Source organism: Thermobia domestica, chromosome 11, assembly GCF_964235325.1.
Source record: "Thermobia domestica chromosome 11, izTheDome1.hap1.1, whole genome shotgun sequence".
In the NCBI taxonomy this organism is placed as follows: domain Eukaryota; kingdom Metazoa; phylum Arthropoda; class Insecta; order Zygentoma; family Lepismatidae; genus Thermobia; species Thermobia domestica.
In genome coordinates, this window is record NC_137464.1 from 77,782,690 (window position 1) to 77,808,798 (window position 26,109).

General features: G+C 36.5%; 1 protein-coding gene across 1 annotated transcript in view; it reads right to left on the reverse strand.

Annotated features, from left to right (window-relative positions):
- Positions 1-22,322, reverse strand: part of LOC145664200 (1,5-anhydro-D-fructose reductase-like) — a 75,945-nt gene extending 53,623 nt beyond the window's left edge. The window contains exons 1-4 of the mRNA XM_081730641.1: positions 21,953-22,322; positions 8,910-9,083; positions 3,710-3,913; positions 2,033-2,280 (exon numbers count right to left, since the gene is read on the reverse strand). Of these exons, the coding sequence (XP_081586767.1) occupies positions 2,033-2,280; positions 3,710-3,913; positions 8,910-9,083; positions 21,953-22,024 (698 nt within the window). The 5' untranslated portion in view covers positions 22,025-22,322. The remainder of the gene's footprint in view (positions 1-2,032; positions 2,281-3,709; positions 3,914-8,909; positions 9,084-21,952) is intronic.
- Positions 22,323-26,109: the final 3,787 nt, after the last annotated feature.

The following is a 26,109-nucleotide window of genomic DNA, read 5'->3' on the forward strand; positions in this document are numbered from 1 at the left end:
CTGTGTTAGAGGAATGCACATTTATTATATTATTCTTTCAAATAACACGTTACACAAGTTACTTCACTTTCAATGTGTAATTTCATATCATCACAAACAATCATCTTGTTCCGATAGGAAAATAACCCCCTCCTGCAAAAAAAAAAAAAAAAACAAAAAAAACAAAAAAAACCTGACCGTAGCGAAAGGGCGTGAACCTTCTTTAGGCTATTAATCGGGTCCAATATTTCAATAAGTTTCTGCACACAAATATTTCAGTAAAAGAGGAAAATTTATTCAAACTTTCTGAATACCTATTTATGGGCGAAATTTGGTTCCCTTGGAACTTTTTAAGAGTTTGAAGGGCCACCATTTTGAACATTTTCATCTGATTATTCTGGTTAACGAACTCATCAAGATATTTCAACAATTAATGTTTGTGCCAAGTTTCGTCTCAATCCGCTGAAAATTAGGGTGGTTATGGCATTCACAAATAGCGTTATATATATACAAATAGATAGATAAATAGACACACAGAGGGAGAGAGAAAAAGTGTTTTTCTCCCTTCTCGCACCTGTGGTGCGTCAGAGCTAAACAGGGCCCCTTTGCAAAACGTATTGACGAGCCTAACCTAAACACAAACCTCTTACTTGCTAACGTAGAAACGTGGTCGGGAGGTGTAAGGCATGTAGAAATTGTATTTTTAATAACCATGAGTATGGTCCACTTCCATGTTTTTCCTTTTACTTTTTGCAGCTACTTCGGAACGTTCAATTTTTATTCTTTACTAATTGCAAATGGCGTTTACATTCAAAATATGAGGAGTTTTGGTGGCATTTGTTCGGATATTCTTCTCTTTCGAAATGAAGACAAGAACAAAAGCAATACGCAAAGACAAAAAGTATTATCAGTACTAAACATTACCAATAATAATTGCTACGAAAAACTAAATACGACCTCTTTTACCATCTCTCATGAGTTGTATGTATTATTAACAAAAATTTTTAAAAATGTCCTCGCTTAAGATTCGAACTTGCGTCCTTTGCATTTGTAAGCCAGCACCTTAACCACTACACCAAGATCATGGCATAGTGATCGTTTAGTTGTCGGCGTATTTGTTGTATTTGTGTTTTATGTTCCCACTTCGACAATTTTTACTCTTTTTTTGTAAGTTTAACAGCTGTTTCTGGCTTTCTCTTTCGGTGTCGTCCTTTATTTACACAATGCACTATTCGTATTCACAGCTTGTGCCCCTCTGCAATGTCTTATTCAGATTAAGCTTTTCTTTTTGCCCCTCAGTAAACATTTGATTGATTTAATTCTCATACTCTCCACGGATGGAGCGCAGGAATGCCAGACTCGAAAAATAGGTGTACATTTACTTTCCTGACAGATCATACAAGTCAGTTACTGTGTCAATTTTGAAAATGATCAACATACGGCTACGACAATATTGTATTCTTTTTTACCTCATTCACCTGTATCTCCAAAACTAGGCACTTGTCAGCAAAGTGAAAAATAAATTTTTATCTTTTTTTGATGTGAGGAACATGTGTGCGAAGTTTGTCGATTCCCTCCTGGAACACCCTGTATATCATATATTGGTATACTGTGACTATATAAACCTTGGCCAAGGTGAAATAGTATGTTTATGTGTTTAATTCAACGTATTTTCCTCTATAAAATGGATAGACTTTACAGTCACCATGTGCTTAATAACATCTTATGTAACAAAACTTTCTTTCAAATTAGCTTTAACATGTTTTGTATTACAATAATTATCGTAAACCGTAACGAATATTCTGCATTTTCATATCTTAGCACGTAGAAGATAGCATGCAGTCTGCTACATGCAATGCTGTTAAATTTCTCTCAAAATGATAAACCAAATAAGATCGAATTACATCCACACACAATAATGTATGTATAAATTTAAAAAGTGTTTTATTTATGTTAATATTTTAAAAGCAAATAATACTTGATATGTACAGCCGTACTAGTGTGAAGTCTACTTCCATAGAATTTATATAATACTGTACTTCTATAAACTTACTTCACACCAAGAGTGGAGAAAAATTCAGGGATTCCTGGAGAGCCAAGTGGAGAATATGCTGTAACGGAGATATCATACTTCTGGCACACTTCTCTCAGTTCTTTCTGCTGCATATAAGCGTGAAGTTCAACTTGCAGGTTTGCTGGTTTGATTCGCGACAACTTGGATATCCTCTCTACTTGTTCTTCATTGAAATTGGACAGTCCAATCGCCTTCGTTCTCCCTATTTCCACTTGCTTTTCCATTGCCTATGAGGAAATGACAACAATTTAAGATAATCAGGATTTGACAAAGGAGGCTTACCTCAAGTTTCATTAATATCATTTGTTGGAATCAGTTGATTTTCATTTACTATTTGATGTTTATTCTCACTTTGAAACATGATTATTAACAACATTGAATTCAAAGACGCTTCCACAGGAAGTACCATGTTATTCTTCTGACATCTGGTATTAAGTGGAAATGTTTGTTTGCAGTTTTTCATGTGTTGACTTTTCATGTGTGTGTAATTGAAGTGTTCTGAGACTCTTGACGTGTAAAATTTAATAATTTCTCCAATCTAACTTATTTTTACTTGAGTTGATTATTATGCTCTATTCTTGCATCAAGATTATATTGCAAAAGTCAATGGATTTTAAATATGCACCTCAATAATTATTGTAGGAGATACTGCTCTTAAGTTCCAACTTCTGAAAAATGTATTTTCTGGAAATTAATAATTAAAAATGCATAATCTTGGCTGAATCATACGTATCTAGATGCACACACACATACAATTCTCCCTCGAATGCTTACTAAATATTTCATTAATAACCTGACAATAGGGCATAACTCATTTGTACTGAAAAAATATACGAGGAGCATATTATTCTTTAGGGTTACTTTTTCGGACGATTTTCTCCAAAACTACTCAAGCAATTTTGTTCATGTTTTATAAATAAATAGTTCGTTAATAACTCTATAATTGTGTAAATTATACTTTACGAAAAAATCAAATGGGGTTGTTTACTCTTGCAGATGAGTTTTTAAGGCTACTTTCTCAAAAACAACTCAGGCAATTTTGGTCATACGTCATAAACAAATGTTTCATTATTATTCTTATAATGTTGTATAATTCACTTCTATGAGAATATCCACAAGGGATTATTTACTCTTCGGATAGATATTGTAAAATACCATTCATGTCATTTTGTTTTATTTTTATAAACCATAATGTCTCTAATATATGACATTAAGTTCTTTCTTATGGAAAAAATCTGTAAGGGTTAACTGTAGCTTACTTTTGGGGATGATTTTAAATAAATAAAATGAAATAAACTAATAAGTATTGAGGCGGCGTTTATAACCTGTTTAAAAATCGTGAGATCATCTATGATAATCAGAAATTCAAGAATTGATTTTATGATTAGGTAAAGTCGAGCACACAAAAGCTATTTTAACTTACCTGAAATGTACAGAATTCCGTTTGTAAGAGTGAACGAGATTCACGGTGAACGAGAATTAACTATAGCAAATAGTATCTTATATCAGCTATAAAATTTTATGACAATACAATCAAACAAGAATCAAAACTTTACTATATAGTAAAAATACCAAATAATTGAACGGAAGTAACATAGTTAAATTTAATTTTCTACTAAATCGAGATAATGAAACTGAATTTAAAATATTAATTACCCTCCAAACAGATTCCAAATCTGTTTCCATGTCTAAATCTGGAAGACCATCCTTGCCAGTCGGTATCAAAGTATTTTCATCTTTGTATTTAAATCCCGCTGGAAAATGTATAAGGTACAGATCCACATAATCAAGTTTAAGACGTTCCAATGATAACTTCAGGCATTTCTCTACCAAATCCGATCTTATACCTATCATAGGCAACTACAAGATAAGAAAGACAGAGATTTAAAAATTAGAATAATTATCATTCTGCACTCAACATTAAAATATATGTAGTTAAATAGAGTTGTTCTACAACACAATAATGAAATTATGAGGACAAAATTATTATTTGAAGTAGAAGTCAATATTTTAAAGTAATAGTTATATGTTGTTATGAGAAAAACATATTTTTAATGGTAATCAATGTAATAATAATAATAATAATAATAATAATAATAATAATAATAATAATAATAATTTCAGAATATACCTTTATGTACGTTATGATAAGCGTTGTTTACATATTTTGAATGTTCTTTTCTAATCGTCTCACGATTAATAAAATAGGACTTATTTATAGCATTATCGTTTAAAAATAATAATAATAATAAAAAAAACACAACAGCTCAAGTAATTGTGGTGTTGCCGACCATATTTGTTTACTGAAATCACTTTTTTTTTTTAAAGTGAGCTAATTTTTCAAATATATGTTCAAATGAATCTCAAAGTGAAGTCCAGGTAGGAAAATTATTATCCACGAGCTTTTATGTCAAAAATGGACTGAAACAAGGAGATGCGTTGTCGCCATTATTATTCAACTTTGTTCTAAAGAAAGGTATAAGGAAAATCAAAAACAGCAACCAGGGCCTAGAGTTGAATGGTATTCACCAGGTTATGGTGTATGCTGATGATGTAACTATAATAGGGGATGATAGGAAAACAATAGAAAGAAATGCAGAGGTCTTATTAAACGCTTGCAGGGACATGGGTTTAGAAGTAAATGCAGAGAAAACTAGATACATGGAAGTGCGTCGGGACAGTAATACAGTAAATTATGGATGCGTTAAAATATTAAATAATTCTTTTGATAAAGTGGATAGTTTCAAATATCTAGGATCAATATTAACAGAGGAAAATCATATTCACGAAGAAATTAAATGTAGGCTAAAAGCAGGGAATTCATGTTATTAGTCAGTTCAAAATCTTTTGTCGTCGCGAATTCTGTTTAGGAATTTAAAGCTTAAAATGGCCTATATAAAACGATAATCATGCCTGTCGACCTGTATGATCGCTTACTCTGAGGGAAGAACGTAGATTGAAAGTACTTGAGAACAAGATCCTGAGACGAATATTCGGACCCAAGAGGGACGGGAATAGGGAATGATATAAACTTCATATCGATTAACTGCACAATTTATACCGTTCACCAAACATTGTCAGGGTCATCAAGTTTAAGAGGATCAGGTAGGCAGGTCATGAATTCGAGTCGGGACACACTTTATAAAATTCGAGACGAGTCGAGACAAACGTATTTCTCGACTCGAATTTTCGAGTCGAGACTGCTCGTATTAATCTCGACTCGATTCGAATGTCTCGAAAATCTTTCTGCAACTTTTAATATTATTTTGAGCCGTAGGCTGGGCAGACTGGTAAAACAGGACAGGCAGCGAACTGTGGCGGAGCTAACATCGGACTTTAATGCTTGTCAAAGTACAAGTGTGTCTGAATCACAGTGCACCGAATACTTCTAACAATGGGCCTCCGCAGCCGACGACACACTGGATCTTGTCGCTGTGGCAGAGCGTTTCATTGTCTGATGAATCCTAATCTTGGATGAATCCCAATACTTTCTTCATCATGACGATGGGAGGGTGCGTATTCGTCCTGACCGAGATAAGCTGGCTGCGGCTTAACTATGCTCTTAGGGAACATTTACGTGAGCATCCATGTGTCTAGTGGAGGTCGAGCAAGACACCACTAGGGCCGGCTTTAAATCGATTGGACCGATTGCTCCCAATCGGGCCCCACGGCTAAGGGGCTCCGCGCTAGTGTCATCTACTCTACTCTACTCGTTTACTTGTAAGAACAAAACTATGAAATATTGGTACAGAATCTTCTTGAAAAATTGCGACGCACAGGGATGAAATATTTATTTTAAAATTCATTCACTGTCTGCATTTTCATTTGAGTTATTTCTCTGAAAAATTAGCTGCTAGGGTCTATAAGCAATGAACAGGAGTGAGCGTTTTCACCAGAACATTTTGCAGATAGGAAAACGTTATAAAGTGAAATGGGACCCGTCCATGATGAGATATTACTGTTAGTTCGTCCTCAAAGAGAACTCTACAACATAGAAACGGAATTATGTTTCGAAACTGTCTTTGCCGTTGATCATTTTTCTTAATCAAACTTATAAGTAAACACGCAGGGTGTTCCAGGGATAAACTGACAAACTTATCATAGTGTTCAGGATCTCAATACAAGAAGAATGTTTCTCTGCGACTTTGGTGGGAAACGTTTAATTACAGAGAGAAAGCTAATTAAAAGTTATTACTGGAATTGGTCGTTGCTTTTACCCTTTTATTATCCCTATCTCCGTAATTAAGCGTTTTCGATTACAGTTGCAGATATTTTCTTGTATTGAGGTTCTGAACACACATGCGAAGTTTGTCGGCTTTTCCTGGAACACTCTGTATATGAATACGTAATAACGATATACACATAAGTTTGTAAATGCTGTTTGCAATGTTTAGTATGACATACATGTATATTTTCATTGAAACTTTATTGAGGATTTATCTTCATAAACACCTTTTATTTTATATCTCAAATTACATTTACTTTTGTCAGCAGTAAATCATCATCATCATAGCAGAAAATCTGAGGATGATACAAAAAAAAATCTGATTGCATTTTCATTTTCAGGACGTGTGATAAAGTAAAGATTGCATTTTTTTTTATCTCTGCACATTTTTGAAAGTTGAAATTTGTAAATATGGATTATCAGTACTACAAAGTTTATTATTGAAACTATATGTAAAAATGAGATTCTACAGAAGAAGCTACATATCCTACACAGGGGCGGACCCAGGATGTGATCAAGGGAGGGGCTAAACCATATTTTGCCGTTTTATCTAGTGTAAAGCAGGATTGAAGCCCATTTTATCCAGTATATACCTGAGCGTCAAGGGGGGCTATATCCCCTTTAGCCCCCCCTTGGATCCGTTACTGATCCTACATATCCATCAACCTTAAGATAAATTTTACATTAACCTCAAGCATACCTAAGGGTATATCCACAATCATCTGCAAGAAGATATGACACCAAGAATTTTTCAAGTAATAAAGGATGATTAATGACAGGGAGTGATTATGAAATAAAATCTTGTGTGCTCTTCCACCGGGAATCAGGCTCGAGACTATGTACACTACAGGTGCACGCGCTAACCACTAGACCACCAGGGAGACTGCAATATATATATATATATATGTTCTACAGACCTTAGGGCCCCGCAAAATGTTTCCGATTGGGACCCGCACCACCTAAGGCCAGCCTTGGGCACCATGACCTCCGAGGCGTGTCGCACACTGCTTGTAGACTACGCATATCCCTTCATAACGAACATGTTTCCCAACAGTAGTGGCATTTTTCGACAAGATAATGCACTATGTCACAAGGCCAGAAGTGTGATGGAGTGGTTCGAGGAACACAGGGGCAAGTTCCAATTATTTTAAAATAAAATATTTTCATGCTTCATATTGGACATGATTCGCACAGGAGCTCTAAGTCAATCGATTGTAGCAGATGTGGTAGCAAGCTGTGCATTTTGCCATTCCTTACACGGACGAGATACCATACTATTTTCCAATCGGTAAATAATTTACCGTAAATCAATTATATGTAAACATTGTTATTTTTAAATGACTGAAGCGAGGCAATCTTACGGTGATATTTTAAAAGCTGGACATTTGGGGGTTCCAGGAAATCATTTAGGGGCCTGGTTCCGATATCTCCCCACGTGGCTCCACCCCTGGCTGAGCTCCAATTCAACCAACATAGTTCCTAAACGCTACAGAGTTATACTTCGTCCAGACAAACAACAGACTAATAAAGTGATAAAATTCCTTCTATTAACAAACCCATAAAATATTGTAGTACATTTGATACTGGAAATATGTAAGAGTTTCACAGCATATTATTATTATTTTATTGGTATGTTTTCGGCAGTGGCGTATTTAGGATTTTGTTTCGGGGGGATATGCACAACACGGGGAAAGCAGGGGGCAATTGCCCACCTGAGTTTGAAAATTAAATATAATTTAATCGATTGTCTACTAATATACTAGGGAAAAACCTGAAACTCGTATGTCGGTGGAAGATCTTACCCCCTTCCCCCAAGCAAATCTGAAATGACGCTCCTGCAAACAGACACGTTGAATATTTGTAATCTCATTTCAACTTAATTGATTTCATTTCTTTTTTTCAATGGAAATATTCAGTTTTATCTGTGTACGTTTGAACCTGAAAGAAAATGCTGAGACAAGTTGAAGCTGAAATATACTGATTACACTTTTAATGGCAAGATACACACAAAAATTTAGTAGTAAATCTAACCTTTTATTCCATTCATAGAAAAAAAAGAAGCATCCTCTTGGCCTATCTAATTCCCCGGGCTACTTATTCTTCCCATCTTGATTTTTTTTAAATTCAAATATTTACTTTTCTTTATAACTAAACGATGTAAATATTCCTTTGCTATAATAACTAAAGTCCCGTTATCTTGATATCCGTGCAAGTTTGGTGTTTGGTTACTGACGATGGCCGACTTCAATCACAGCTAACAATGGACGAAAGTATGATAGGAGAAACGAAGGAAAGTAACAACTAAGAAAAGAAACAGAAGAGTAGAATGGACGAAAGAAAGAAAAAAGAATGCAGTTTTTCCATGGAATAAAATTTAACAAGTACTGTATTATTTCCAAATAAAGCGCACAATGAAATGGAAAGTCAATGGAATTCGTAGACATAGTAAGAAGGATTATTGATGTACGTAGAATGCGAAAAACTAACATTTTTTTCCGGGGGATCCCCTAAATACGCTATTGGTTATATATAGGTGCACCAAAAATACTTGACACGTAAGCAGTGGCAATGCCGCTGCGAGCTGTCTTAGATTTTCTCTTGCTAGCTCATATAAATGTTTTGTTTACATACCTTAGTTGTGACAAATATCTCTTCCCTGGAATGTTCTGGATTCGATGAGAGCCATCTTCTAATTCCTTGACCTACGCCTTGTTCATTCTTGTAAACATAGGCAGTGTCAATGTGTCTGTAACCGGTATTCAGTGCAGCCACTACGGCATCCTCCACAACATCGTCTTCACCAATCTGGAATAATAACAACAATAATAGCAATAAATTATTGATTGAAAATAACCATATTTCAGTTTTTAAGAAACACAGGAAATTACTAAAAAGTTATACAGGAAGGTTAAGTCTGTTTCCTCTGTTTACCCTAGCAGCACACTTGGTATATCCTGCATAGGCTAACAGTCGGCATGATTGGGCGTTGATACTTGCAAAAACAAAGTTCAAAAAAACGGCCCAACGTAAAGCAGTTTAAAGTGAATGTTTACTGTCACTTACCCAACAACTTCGACTTCGCATTCCCAATCGCAACAATATTTCTTCTGTACGGGCTACATTATTTTGGCAATTAAGTTAGCTGGGAAATGTTCGGCCTTATATGTTGGCAATTGGCTAGTCTACCGTTCCCCATTGTTGGGCGTACTGTTTGTGCTGCATCAAGGGTCCGATGTTACGGGTAATAGAGGCTAGGTATTACCAGTTTGACACAGGGACGGTGATCAGTGGTATGGAAAGAACACTGCGGCGGTGTTACAGAACTAAGTGGTTGAACGAAGGAACGCGAAAATTGTATATAAAACAACAAGAACAATGTCTTGCTAGTTGATTCCACGGCTACCCTTTTAACAATTTTCTTTCTAAAGTGTAATGGAGTTAAACTAACACCAGGTATATACAAAAATTTAACAAAACTCGGGTAATACAGAGCCATTGTGCTGAATTAACAGAACCAGTTTTACTACGTACAGTGTAATAACTTCTCGTATAATACTTTCATTCGCAGTCCGGGAAAATACGGTACGAAGCGTTTTTGAATGAAAGAATAGAAAGTTAAATAATGAGACGAACAAATGCAGAAAACAATTTACAATAAAAGAAAAGAGAGAGAGAGAAAAGAAAGAAAGAAAGAAAGAAAGAAAGAAAAAATAAAGAAAAGAGTTTCCGGTTATTTCGAAGTAATTGTTCTGAATGAATGTCATTCATATTAGTATGCCATTAAATATCTCAGCAAGCAATAATGATAATATAGTCCGATTTTGGTTCTGTGAAACAGACACTTTATGAACGTCGCAAACACTACTATAACATACAGGGTTACATTACAGAGCAAATCAGCACTATCTGCGTCAGAAAATGTCAAGGCTGTTTTGGTTAGCTGAATTTAAGTCTCTTGTAATACTCCAGGAACTGAGAAAAGAACCTACTTTAGCAGTGTTATCGCTGTTGTTATGGTTAACAAATATCAGTATTACCTATATACAGATTGGTTCATTAAAGTATGTCCAACTTCAGCAAGTGATTCCTGTAAGAACAGACAAGTGATACCACACGGTTTCTGAGATATACAGAATGGTCGAGAAGATGCTTACTAGATAGCAGATCGCCCAGAAAATTTGACAGTCATTTTAAATATTTCCTCTAATAATGTTACGATCAATGTTGGACCATATCCCCATCCAGGGGCGGATCCAGGGGGGCGCGATCGGGGCAACTCCCCCCCCAGAAGAGAAAACTTCCATATTTTATACATAAATAAAACACATTCCAGAGTTTGGAGCTCTTAAAAGTAGCTCTTAGCAGTATTACAACCCACCGCTCCCCTCAGAAGTCCGTCCTGAATTCCCCCTGTCCCCATCCCCTCCCAAAACGGGGTATGACATTCACAAGGTTGCACTAATTAAATTTTGCTCCTAGTGATCACTATCATCAATCCAATTTGCCTCCCTTAACTACGCCTACGGTATGTTGATGACTGTTTCCAACATACAAACTTGTATTAATATGTTCCGCAGCCTCATCGATAGTCTGTTCATCTCTTCCATGCCCTGCATCGTGTGCAATGTCTTGTAGTTCCTCTATATGTCTTCGAAACGGTGCGATATCATGCAATCGTGGGTGGTGGGTCATGGTGGGTCATAGTGGGTCACGGTGGATCGTGGGTCAGAGTGGGTCATGGTAGGTGGTGGGTCAGTGGGTCGTGGGTTACGGTGGGTCGTGGGTCAAGTTTTCATTGACCCACGCCAACTCTGGCTATAGCCGTATGGCAGAGCACTAAAATTACCAGGTAAGTCAGGATATTTTAGAGTTGAGTTGATTTTGAGTTTAACGTCCCGTTCAACAGCGAGGCTATATGAGACATGGACTTACTGATTAACGTGAAATCCGAACCACATGAACTCCCGCCGGGGGGATATTTTAGAATTTCCCATACAGCGTTATTTCGTAGAATGCTTCGATTAATCTTCCCTGTATACATTTGAATGTTTGAATGTAATATGTTTGATTATAGGTGTTTTCTTCTTTTTTCTGTGCACTCATATGTATTCTTTCTCAACTATAATTAACTACTCATAGCAATGATATCAAGAACGATTAACTGAATTATAATGAAAGACTTACTTGTAAGCTTTCAAAAAGTGCATACTTTTGGAATTGTATACCCCGTTTCTGTGCATCGTTTCTCACTTTTGAGAAAGACACTTCTCACATTTTTTTGAGAAATGTGTTTCTCAAAATTGAGGTTATATGTCTCATTTACTCAGATGTTCCTTTCTCAATTTTAAGAAAAAGTGCATTATTTCTCAAATTTAAGAAACCAATTGCACCCTCAGAAATGAGACATAATTCCTCGTATTTGAGTCATTATTTCTCGAAATGATTTGAGAAAATCGAAATCTCACTTTTAAGAATGTATTACTCGGTGCACAGATAAGAAACGGCTGTTCTCAAATACGAGGAATTTTTTCTCGAATTTAAGAAACCATTTTTAACAGTGTATTTCTTATGAATCTAATTATTTTATTTTCTTCCCAGTGTACGCGGTAGTAAGTATTTTAATGCATCGGAATGTTAGCTCAAAAGGTTTTGAGTTTATACTGCATTGGTAGACCTATGATGTGATTGCAGCAGAAGTTTCTTCATTACATTGAAGATGGAAATCATTCATTGAAACAGTATGACTATTTATGTATAAAATAACGTTTATACAGCAAGTCTTTGTAATCAAGAAGATATACAGGGTGTAGCAAAAAGGTACGGCAAAATTTCAGGGGTGAATTCCTTATGGGTAGACAAGTAAAAACGTTCATATGACCATATGTCGGGAAATGCATCTTTACAGAGTTGTGGCCATTAAGCCGCATGACGGTGTGAAATAGTCACATTCTGGATGCCCCTCAATGTGACTCAATTTAAACTCAATAGCTCAGTTCCTAATAAAGCTAGGAAGATCAATGTCTTTCTGAAGGATGAAGCTTTGTATTGATATGCATTTAGAGGTACACGGCTAAACGCAGAGCGAAGGGCAAGTTCTCCAATGTATCCGGAATATGGGTTTTCAGGAAATCTCGATAGATGTTTCCCGTAAGCCTCTGCGGGAGCATGTGTGGGCCTAATAAAGTGTACCACATACTGAGAACGAACTGTTGTTATGTCTCTTGAGACTGTTCACATGAGAATTATCGTCCACTCAAACATGAACATGATGGTAATGGAAGATGCCTTGTCCTGTGAACTGAGCCTCATCTTTAAACATTTTTGCAGATGAGAAAATGAGATTAACGGCACACTGCTGGAGATATCACTGGCAAAGACGTACTCGCGGCAGATAATTCGGCTGCTGACAAAGACTTCACTCACTGCAAGTGATATGGATAGAGGCTCTCTCTCGATGACATATACATCATATCTGCATGTGATTTATACGTAGTTTAATCCTTTAGGACGACATTGATACCAAAATTATCTTCCTAGCTTAATTAAAAGCTGAGCAATTGAGGTTTAAATTGAGTCTCATTGAGGGGGATCCCGAATGTGATTATTTTACACCGTCAGGCGGCTCAATGGCCGTAACTCTGTAACGATGCATTTCCCGACATATGGTTATATGAACTTTTTTACTCGTTTACCCATAAGGAATTCATGCCTGAAATTTTGCGGTACCTTTTTGTTACACCCTGTATATAGGTTTAGATTCCAGTAATTGGGAATAAAAAATCCTTCTTGTCAAAGTTATAAATAAATACAAGAGCTGTCCAGAAAGTATAACACGTTTTGAAATAAATAAATAAATACAAACAGAATGAGCAAATCAAATCGTATTATATACATTTGAAAGGTACACTCTTAAACTATTTTTCCGCATAGTCACCATGCAAATTAAGCCACTTATCATACCTTGGCAGTTTTTTAATACCGTTGCGGTAGAAATCTACCGCCTGCGATTTCAACCATTGGCTTACACCGGCATGCAGTTCGGCGTCAGTATCAAAGCGCTGTGTAGCGAGCCATGTCTTCATTGGAAAGATGTGGTAGTCGTTCGGCGCCAAATCCGGGCTGTATAGTGGATGATCGAACACCTCTCATCCAAAACCATCCAAGAGCTCTCGGGTACGTTTGGCCGTGTGTGAACTTGCGTTGTCGGGAAAAACACTTTCGCGAAAGTTTCCCCCGGCGCTTGTTTTGAATCGCGGGCCTTAACTTTCGTAATGTTACACAATACTTCCCTGAAGTAATTGTTGTGCTACGTTCAAGAAAATTAACGAGAAGCACTCCCTGAGGGTCTCACCACACAGCACACAGCATGATCTTTTTTTGCTGACAGAGTTTGTCCCCATTCCATTGACTGTTTCACAATTGACATGTTTCACCTAAGTGTCGTTCCCAGTAACAATACGATCGATCATCTTGTTCCCATTGTTTGCTTAATCTTCGAGGAAAGTCAGTGATGCAGCCATTCTCTGTTTTTTGTGGTCATCCATTAGGATTTTCGGAACCCACCTAGCACAAAATTTGTGGTGACCAAGTTTTTCCACTAGAATTGCATGAACCAAACTCTGTGAAATTTGGGGGGAATGTTCAGCAAGTTCCGTAATCGTGAAACGACGATTTGCACGAATTTTGTCGTCGATTTGCGTCACCAGTTCTTCAGACACAAGGCTAGGCCTACCACTACGATCCTCAGTGTGAACATTGGAACGGCCATTTTTAACATCAATGCACCATTGGCTCACTTGGCCTTCACTCATTATTCCATGTCCGTATACTTCACACATTTGGCGATTGATTTCAGTTGGCTAGCGCATTTTTGCCAACAAGAACCTAATCACAGAACGTACCAAACAAGAGGCGGGATTTTCTATTGTAAGTCAGTGAAAGCACAGTAAGAGCGTCACAGTCCTTACGCTAACACAGCTGGATGCGTAATGAGTATGGCAATTTTTTTTTTGACAAACTCTAGCACCGCCCACTACCGTGATAGGCCAAAACTTCTGGCACTTTCTGGACAACCTCGTATCTTAATATATTTCTTATTAACCATGGCGGTCAGTGAGCTTCAAAAAACGTTTGCATTTGTATTCTTAATGTACAGTATGTGAATAATGGTTTAATAATATTACGGTACACTTCACAGTAATTATGACCGTCAATCTGGATTTATTATGGTAAAAGTATATTTATAAGGAAAAAAGCGTGAAAATTTCTCATTTTAGGCCTTTTTCACTGATCTACATTTAATCCTTCTTCCAGTTTGGGAACATATTTTAACTTCTACATCCATTTTTTTATAAAACTTTTCTCACTTTTTGTGTGATATATTTGCTGCTTAGTAGTGATCTCTAGTGCGAGAGACCCCCTGGGTGATGTCAGACCATGTGAATTTGTGCTGGTTAACATCGTGTTCATGGGGTTCTCCCTATTCCTTCCACATTTTTGTTCCACCAATTCTTTCATAACCATGCACTTTCATCAGTCATTCTTCTCCTTTATCCTAAAGGGCATGATTGTAAGGCCTTAAATTAGAAATTTAACACTTTAAATCCAAGTGTAGTATTAATGGATAGGCATTCAAACTGTCGGTAGTGGAAGCTGTTGGGAGTGAAAACGACCACGCCACGTTTAATTGTGATCATGTCTTAGCGTTAATCATTTAACAGCAGAGAGAGCAACCACGGGTAAACCTAAAGGGAATGTGGGGAATGTAAAACTTCCACTCAAAATTCATTCTGAAAGTTCAGATTTCTGAGGGATTGCAGATTGAAATTTTGGAAAATGGAATGCAAGCAAACACTACATGTTTATGATTAATCAGATTCAAGTTCATATTAATCATGAATAATTAATAATTAATCGTTTTGGTTCAGCCGTATAAAAGTGTTATTGATGAAATTTATTTCCAATCCAGTAAATACATATTATATTTTTATGAACCGTTTCATTCGTTATTATATGTGGATGTAAAACGGTTCGGCAAATTCATATGTTTATCGGGATTTAGTATTAGGATAATTTAAGATTATTTCTGTAATATTGAAACAGAGGACCACAAAATGAGAAAAATACGATAGTTAATTCCGAGTCAGAAAATTTCTTTGCGTTCACTAAATATGTAGTACATATCTATAGCACAGCAATCAAAAATAAGTCTGTGGAATCGCTATTGTTGAGTCAATTCAGTAATCGAAAGTTTTCCTCTTCACTATTGACAATTACCTTATACAAGATAAATAAGCGTTGATTATTTGTTGCGTAGAATATATTTATCGTACCATAAACGTACTAAAACATCAAGCAGTTGTGTTGCACCAGAGATGGAAATACTACAATTTATTAAGTATACAGACTCTTAGGGTATTGATGCTGCAATTGATTTCAATCCCCATCATCATCGTCGTGATGTGCCTAAACGTCTAGATGACAATGCTGAGTTGCAAGTTCATCATACACCAGACTCTGTATTCAAAGACTTTTACAGCAGTGTTAGATAAGCTACTTATTTTACCCAAGGAAAATTTGAAGAAGTGTATAGAAATAGTCAAATCTATTTTCTCAATTGTCAGTACACCCATGAAGAGAGAAAATATTAGTATTCGGTGTCTTGAAGAACCAGTTTCTTTATAGCCAACACCTTTAAAATTTGATACTTTTGCACGACTATCCGAGTTGGAAATACGCAGTGATCAGTTCGTGAGTGAAGTGTCCTTATCAGGTGCAATGAATAAGGCTCAAAATACGAAAACTTACTACCACTGGCAAACAGTATATCTTGCCTTGCTCTTACAACCAAAGTGCCAATTGCATTATAAAACTTGGAACGGTACGTAAATCCTTGCTTGGATCAAGAATTTGATTGAATGGGTATTCAATTATTAACACTTTTTTCGCTACAATTGTATAATGCGAAATTCGCTTTTGTGATTAGAAATATGTTAATGTTAATTAACTCAAAGCATATATGAGATACAAGTACACACAATTTTACACATCAAAGATACTTTGCCATTATAGTATATTTATTGTAATTTTAATACGAGAGAAAACTGACAAGTAACACTTTCCAAGCGTAACACTCCGATTTTGCCCAAATTTGACAGGCAGATACTACACAAAATAAACGAATACGTGTTTTTCTTTTTATTTTCTGCGGAAAAAAGGTTTTAGGGGCAAAAGCCCCCACCCAAAAATATAAAAGTTGACTCCCAAAAACAAGTGGACCGAGGTCAACGACATTGTGCATAGATATTGCAGACGTAAAATGATGGAATACGGGTTTCGTATTTTATTGGAAACAACGGTTAGGTGGGGCACGGACCCTCCAAACATTTGATCTCGAAATATCAAAAGTGCTAGTAACAGTATGTCAGGTGTGTGTAAAGGACATGAAGATTTGCAACGAAACTTTGTGCATGAACAATACGCAAAAATAAATAAATAAATAAATAAATAAATAAATAAATAAAATAAACGAATACGGGTTCTTCTATTTTCTGTGGGTTTTTATCCCGAAGTACAACGGAAACGTAATACGTATATTATAAAGATCAGCAAATTTAAATATATGTAGTTGTGTAGGCCTATATATTACATGCATGCAAAGTAAAAACAGATATAGTTAACATATTCCAATACCTTAATACAATTTTTGTTATACAGAAGTAATGAGGAAACATTGTAGCGGTGCTAAAGTGAGGCTAAAGGTAAACGCTGCATGTCCGGTCGGTCAATCTCCGCCTACCGAGGTTAAGAAATTCTAATCTGTTACTCAGACTTACAGTCGATGCTTTCAGCCTGCCTGACGCTATTGTGAGATTTCCTCTTATTTTGAAGGCTTTGAAAAATATTGTGGAAACTTAGACCCCGGCTATTTGTAGCGATCGCAAAGCGCATTTATTGTTCATGCGTAAGCTTGAAATACGCTGACCATGTATTTAAATCTGAGCGGCTAAACATGAACGCTAAAGCAATAAAATTGCTGAGAAAACGCCGGCTCCAGCGTATTTGGTGCGGGTCGGAACAATAGACCGCCTGCTGTTTAAAAGATTTCAAAAGGAATGACAGAAAGGAAAGACGTGTTGCCAGGCAAGGGGGTTGTAGCAAGAAACAGCTGCTTGGAAGACGCTTTGTGCAGAGATTGGAACTCTGCTGTTATAAAGTATGTGTGTGTATAACAAAAGAAAATTCACAAAAATAGAAGGAAATTCCGAAAATTAGCTAATCACAGAAAAATCTATGTAACACAATAGGGTGATTTCTCGTGATACACTTGATTGACATTTAGCTGGTGCCATGGTAATCTATAAGCAAAATATTTGGCTTTAGGCAAAAGATGACACAACGAAATAACTTGAATTTGAGCCCCTATCTCCGAAGCTCGAACTCCACCCCCAAACAGACAACCACAAGTGTAATCACAAAGAGAAATTTTCAGTTGTGTTTGAAAACGTGTCCTGTGTACATATCCAGTCATGGTTAGTGTGTTTAACACAGAGGCGTTTATAATCGAAATACAAAATAGGCCATGCCTATATGATTTAAGAGATCCGAACTACATGAATCGTGACTTAAAAATAAAAATGTGGAGAGAAGTGGCTGCGATATTTGTTCCAGACTGGGAGGGAATGGAACGGAATTCTCAGAATGAAGAAAGTAAGAATATTCTTATTTTATGATTTCATTTAATACTGTTAAGTAGAGCTACATCGAGCCAAATTGTATGTTCACTATGAATAATAATAATAATAATAATAATAATAATAATAATAATAATAATAATAATAATAATAAATACTTTGTTAAAGTTGTGCCAACTTCCAATATACCTAATATATACCAAACCTTAAGGCGCAACAGCTCGAAAGGGCCAGGGTCGGCTATGCGTCATTTTATGGGGTGGATATGTTAGATGATGGAACAATTGCCCTTAGATGGTCTAAGCCATAAATGTGTGCACAGTAGAAAGGCGGAAAATGCCACCTCTAATAGTTTGGTACTTAGGTATATCGAAAATGTTTTAAACAGCAAAGACCATAATTTTAAATTGGGATTCAATGCATCTTATTCTCTTTCCAGTCTTTGAAATGACCGAAAAACTACGTTGCCTAATTATTTCGAAACTTAGTTTTGTAAAACAAACACATAATGTTTCAGTTTCCAGACATTTCTTTCCATGCAGCTTAGAAATATTCCTGGGAAAGATATGTTTATTTTATTTTATTTATTTATTTTAACTGTAACTGCTCGTGTTTTATCAACTTTGTTCTGAAACTGAAAATAAGGTGCTAAAATTGGTAGAGAGTAGGAATTTCAGAAGAAGCCAAAATCATGAGAGGAAAAAAATTAAAAGATTAAACCAGAGAATTGGTTAAAAATATCATGATGTAAATTTTATAGTTGGTGGCTTGGAATTTAGCGGTCCTTTCAGCACCGAAGCTATACAAGATGTGAACCTACAGTTTAAGGTGGAATCTAAACTACCTTTATGCGCTGAAACTTTTCAATGATCTCCCACAGGATTCGAATCCGGAACCCCATTCTCCAAAGGCACGTGCATAGCTAGTAAAGTATAAAGTAGTGTAAATGTTGGAATTTATTGATTGGGGTCTAATATTTGTTTTCGATACAGAGGATATCTTTAAAAACAAATGCCTCTTGCTCCGTCTCTTTCGACTATATCAGCGAGACTACATCAGACGTGAACTACAGCTCAACGTGGGACCCTAACCACATAAGCTCCTGCCTAGAATCGAATCCAGGTCTACCACTTCTGGCGCGGAAAATGAAAAGAAAAGACCTGGAAACCCTGACTGGCTCATAGTATGATTTACAACTTTGGTGAAACTAAAATTACCGTGTAGCCACTTAGGCCGCGTTCACTGTGGGGGGTAACGCTTTGTCGACTAGCCTAGTACTTAAGTTCCAAGACTAATAATGATAATCATCAACTTCATCAATAAACATGAAAGTCGGGACATTTGAGTCCCAACAGACCCACGTCGGGACGCGGAACATTTTCTCCGAAGTTGGGACGGGTAGTAACTCTATGAACGAACGCGATTTTTAAATCAGCCTGCAGACAGCTAGATCCTTTCTGTTTCAAGTTTTCCTCTGCTGTTGATGTGTGTTTTCCCGTAGCCTACCTCCCTCGAAAGAGGAGAGACAAGTTGCTTTGGCCGAAATTCTTATGGACAGGGTTGCCACATTGATGGATTTCGCTGTGCAGTCTTGTTAGCCATAGCCTACGATCTTCACTCGCCAAGGTCAAATGACTGAATGATAAGTTGGCAACACAGCAGAAGTTATTCACTTCTTTCCCCAAAGAAAATAATTATTTCCTCCTTAAGAGAAGGGCGGGGCTGAGCACGAAGTGTTTAACATATTTTCCGAGGGCACACTTGAAACAGAAAGGCTCTAGAGTGGTTATCTCGGCCAATTTCGTTAATGGAGTCAATCCGTCAATATTTCCATGGGTAATGGTGATTTTAATGGTGGTTATCCACATCCCATGCATAAGCACATGAAACATTTTAGCTTTAACCCCTTGCGTTCTAGGTATAATTTTCCTATGTGATGCTGTAATACCGGTTTCATTTACTGTTAAAAAGACTGCCTAGTCCGTTATATAAGGCATAGTTATTATGTGCGCGTGAGGAGAGCATTCACAATGCTCATAAAAAAATATTTGCATTGTGAAACATTTCGACTCAAAAAGGGAAAGTTTGATGTTCTGAAGGGATTTTATGCTGCTTCAGGTTGGCAACACTGACCGGGGATTAAATACAAAGTTTTTCCTTTCCCGATCACGGCCCTATGTATGTGTGTTTTTTGGCGGTACGCAACGGTATTTAATACCGGCACCTTTTTGATGAGAGGGAATATTTCGTAGTCTTAAAAATGGTTAACGACAAACTTCGAAAATACAAAATAGTACATATATAATTTTATTGAAAATCAAAGTTTTATTCCTTTTCCTTTTCCTTTTTTCTTTTTAGAGAAAGAGTTGCGAATCTTTGTTCCTTCTTGAATTAACTTAATTGTATTCAGGGACTAGAAATATTTGGGCCCTTCTGTCTCTCGCTCGCTGGCACATCCGAGCGTCTTTTTTTTTTTTTTTTTTTCCACGGTAATATAAACCATAAAAGCTCTGAACCAACCAGATTTATTTTTCTGAAAAGACTGACCGCCCACAACACAACGAAATAATCTCAACAAATTTGTCTGTCGCTGAACTTCGACTACACTGAAAGCAGGAGCCTTTGTTCAGTTCCTATTTTAACGTATCCAATTAATTCTTGTTTATTCATTATTAGGAAGAGCGAAGAGGATTAAATGAAAATATCTGCTAGATTTTTTCCCCGCAAAGTTTATCCATTAATTTAGTAGAGGTTTGTAGATAGAATATTTTGGCAGCAATATTAGTATTCTGAAGAACATTATGTCAACAATGTACTGTATGTGTGTTGTTATTAAAATTCAGTATTTGTGGAACTCTTGATGCATTTTGAAAACAAAGTTTACTTTCGCCTGTATACAAAACAAGAAACAGCAAGAAACAAATTACTAAGAAATATTATCAATATGTTTATTGTATTATAAAATTCAGATGTAAGAATCATTTTTAAAGCATCTTTATGCAGTATGTAAAACCGCAATAATATGCTGCTAGACATTATAAGTATTATCGCTAATAATAATAATAATAATAATAATAATAATAATAATAATAATAATAATAATAATAATAATAATAATAATAATATCCTGAAAATATGCAACATTTTAACCATTATGATATTGGTGCCCAGCGTACCGGTAGCTTTACTTTTAGAAATAAAACGCTGTATATATAAGATAAGATAAAAAAACACATTTCAAATCGGATTATTGGGGGGTTAGTCCCCCTAGTTCCAAGATTGGAGGGGACATGTCTCACTCATCCCTCCGGGATTTGCGCCAGTGTCAAATTAGACTCTAATTGTTGATTCTTATACCGTAGTGAGGGGTGACTTTGACCGATGGGTTGACTTTGAACAAAAATTGAGGAAATCTTAGGGTTCAGTATTTGACATAGATTAACCTGTTAAGAAAATTTACTAAATACAAAATGCATTAGTATTTAAAAAAAATTATATCTTGTAACAGGTTAACCTGTGCCAAATACTGAACCTTAAGAGTTCCTTCATTTTCATTCAGTGACCCCATCCGTCAAAGTCACTCCTCACTACGGCTGCTATTATTGTCATCATTTAAATATTATATAAGCCTAGTGTGACTTAAGTGATTGAGAACTCCTTGAGGATCTTCGTGGATCAAAAGTATTAATAACTCACATTTACAATCAGAGATATGATCCCGGGGAGACTTTCGGGTCTCTGAATGCCTCGGGATTTCTGAATTCCCGGAAATCATCACAGGTTAGATTATATTTGAACCACACCGTTTTTGTTTTTATTTTATTTTTTATTTTTTATTTTTTATTTTTATTATTATTATTATTATTATTATTATTATTATTATTATTATTATTATTATTATTATTATTATTATTATTATTATTACTTTTGCTTCAAAGATAGCAATAATTTGTTTTCCAATCACGAATAACAAATAATTACCAAAGCTGTTCCTAATCCAATAATGGGCATCCGAGATCCATTGTTGAGTTCTACTTGGCGTTGTTGATCCATTCTTGCTCCTACAAACCAGCCACACTTACTGTATGTTACTATTAACAACTCGGCATGAACTTATAACGTAGAGCAACACGAAACCAAGGATGTTATAATAGGATTTTATAAGATCCTTGCACGGAACACACAAATTGCACATCAATCACAGAGAAATCACAGTAGAAAATTTATCCTCTTCTTCATTTGTCGTGAAGCAACTTTTGTTTCTTGGCGTTAGATCAAATGTTTTCTGCTGGTTTCAATCTCAAAAGGACCTTGAGGTAGTTAACAACAGGCCTATTGATAGTCGAGTGTACTGCGCACGCGCAAGGAACACTGCCAGTTACGATAAGGTGTGAAAAGAGGCAATTTACTCATTTCTTTTTCTTTTTTTAATTATCTACCAACTGTTATCACATTTTTGTAATTGGGCCAAAAATAATATTCCTCATTCTTGTAAATACCTAAGAATTACTAAGTACATACATGCGATTACAAGTAAATCATCCAAGATAAATTCACTTGGTAACAAATTAACAAACGACTGCTATGAATGTAGTTGATAACGAGATTTTGAAATAGTTGCTAAGTTACTTTTATTCGTTTAGCTTTTTAGACATCGAAATTATGCTTTGCGTACTTTTTAACTATCGAAATTCTTATAGGATGGCTATGTCCGTCTGTCCGCCCATCTGTTGACAGGTAGGCTTATCAGAGCGAAAATGATAATGAGATATCGAGAGATAAATTTAAAAAGAAAATAAATTCAGCGCCCCTAAATTAGCTAAGTTCCATTTTCCCCTCTATTCAAACCGGAAATGGGAGAAATTAACTATTTCCGTTTTCAGTGTGGAACTCCACAGAACAAAGACGGTAAGAGATAGCTGAAATATCCATTCTTCGCATGGGTCATAAAATATCTATGTAACAAACTGAACAACACAAGGAAAAAATATCGGTCATTTTTTTACTACTTTAACATAACCGGTAAACGATCCCTGGAGACTAGTGCTGTCGAAATCGGTTTTTGAAAAACCGAAAACCGGTTTTTGAAACAAGTGAAATTTCATAAAACCGAAATGTCGGTTTTGAAAACCGCTTTTGCGGTTTCGGTTTTGAAAACCGCATTTGCGGTTTCGGTTTTGAAAACCGCATTTGCGGTTTCGGTTTTGAAAACCGCTTTTGCGGTTTCGGTTTTGAAAACCGCTTTTGCGGTTTCGGTTTTGAAAACCGCAAATGTCACAAAAAATCTACAGCACTAATATCAAGTAACGACGAGAAAACAGCAAAGAATCTTTCCCTACACCGGCTCAAAGTTGCCAAATGGAGGGAAATTTCCCTCGGCGGCGTAAGGAAAAAATGATCAAAATTTGCAGAAGGAAAAGAAGGTATTTTTTCTTAAAATGTCCTAAAGTGTAGGGAAATTCTATACTTTTACAATTGGCAGAATAAAAAAAAAAAAAAAAAAAGTTTGCAATTTCTCAAAGAGGCACGCTATCATTATTGGGAAGTAAAAAGATACAGAATACAATATGATCGGTGTTTCCGTCTAGTATAAACTATTGCAGGTGTCTGGGACTTGCGATAAGAAGCCAGTCGACACATGCAAAACCACAACATTCACATTTATCGGAGTGGCAACAAATCAACAATAAAATTGTGTATTGCGATAGAGATTTTCTTTCTTTCTTTTCTCTTTCTTTATATTAAGAAAGGGAGGTGGTGCCTTTTTGTTAACAAAAGAAAGAGTGGCAGTACTATTTTTAAAAATATGTGGAAAGAGTAATAATAATACAAAAGATGTCAGTCTAAGTGGATGATATTTCAAATTGAATTTCATGAGTTGCATGTGTAGTGATTTTAAATAGGGATATACCTTATTTCTATTGAGCTTAGTGTTGGATTATTACCCTATTTTAGCGGGTACCACCCGATTTTCAGGTTATATATTCGTCCCCCGCTTAAACATATCTTAATCACGAAAAACCACCCGCTTTTTGGGATTGGAGAAAAATCTAAGAGGACTTAGTTGATAAAGTGTTGGTATGGTATATTCAACGTAAACCACTACTCCTTTGACAATCTCAATCGCGATTGAGTTAAATTTGGACTCGCGCTCAGGCTCAGGCTCTGGGCTGTCTGAGCAGTGCGCGTGTGCAGAATCATTTGCTAATAAAAGATCTGCTCTAATGCACAATGGTTTTCTTTGTATAGTTCATGTGTTTTCTATGTAATGTATTGGAGGTTCTATACGAATGAATATTCGTTTGTAGATGTTGTAACAAACATACTTGAATTATTAATGCTTTCACAAGCTACAAGAATGCCGAACGACAATTTCAAGTGTAACTTTAAAGACTCTTATAGAAGCGAATTTACGTTTCTTAACCAGGAAAGAACTCAGTTTGAAGCAAAATGTATACTCTGGAAAACTGTTTCGTTTGAAAAGTAGGATGCAGAGAAGCAAATTGGACCTCCCCTGATTTTTATATATTTTGTAAACTAGATCACGAGGAACACGAATCTGAAGGCGTTTTGACATAACGACCTCAGGAACTCGAGATATTAAAACTTAAAGTTTAATATAGACGCTATATGAAAAAAACACAATATTCTCTATACGAAACATATTATGTCCTGTGAGATATATAAAGGTAACCAAGAAAGTTCTGTCGCTTTTTGTGGAGTTCTGTGTAAAATTGACCCTCATACCGTGAGTTGAATGCGAATGGAGATAAGGCGAAGGTCAGTTGTTGGTGTGGGTATATCCGACATTCTACCTGGTTGTGGCAGTTCAGTTACAACGTAAATGTATTTAAGGACGGAGTGAATATGGAACCTCCACAGAGCGTCATAGGGGCGTGTATGCTGTACGAGTTCCAACTTGGATCAAACGCCACTGTAGCGGGGCGGAAGATACCTCAGGCCTTCGGTGAGGGTGTCGTGATTACGCAGACAGTGCAAGGGTGGTTTAGCAAGTTTAAGAACGGTGACGAAACACTCACGAAAGACGCACCACACGTGCCGGAAGACCAACACATGTACAAAATGAGGATCTTCAGGTAGCAATTGAACCGAACAGACATGTGAGGAACTGGTGCTAACATTCAATGTTAGTCGAGAAACCATTCGCCAGCACCTCCATTAATTTGGGAAGCACTACAAGTTGGGTCTATGTGTCCCAGATGATTTGTTTCCGGGCCAGAAGGCTACGCGTGCAGACACTTGTGATTCTTTGCTGTCTCGTCTGAGGAAGGAGCCATTTCTGGACAGGATGTTGACATGTGATAAGAACTGGGTCCTGTACGAAGCTCCACGGCGTCGTCATCATTGGTTAAAATTCCATGAACCGGTTCCAAAACAGCTGAAATCAGTAATGCAGCAGAAATTCCTCCTGTGTGTTTGGTGGACTGCTCACGACATCGTGCATCGGGAACTGCTACCGGGTGGTCAGAGAAGAACATCAATGCAACTGTCTACTGTCAGCAGTTGAGCCGTGTTCAAGAAAAACTCAAAACCCTGGAGCCAACACTTCTTAATCGCTAAGGGGTTCCCCATTACGGGACAACGCTATGCCCCACATAGCTAGAATGAGCCGGGACACCATCCTACACCTTGGATGGGAAACATTATTGCATTCGCCATACTGTCCGGACATTATACCGTCCGGTTATCACCTGTTCCTTTCCTTGGACACTCACTTTAGAGGACTCCAGTTCAACTCCGTAGTAGAGGTGCTAAATGCACTTGATACCTTCTTCGCTTCACGGCAAATCAAGTTCTACCGCGAAGGAATCCATGCCCATCCCGAACATTGGCAGAAGGTCATTGATACTGATGGGTACTATTTTTGATCTTCCAGGTACGTCTTAGGTGACATATCGATACTCTAAGTGATAGGTCAAAAAGCGACAGAACTTTCTTCGTTACTTTTATACATATTACATAAAACTACTGTATAAGTTCTAGTATTTCGAGATCGGGAAATCGGAATGTCAAAATTCGTTCAGATAATTGCTAATTTTGGTCCAGTTTACAAAATATATAAAAATCAAATAGTGTCCTTTTTGCTTCCTGGTTACTTTATGTTCGAATATCTCGAG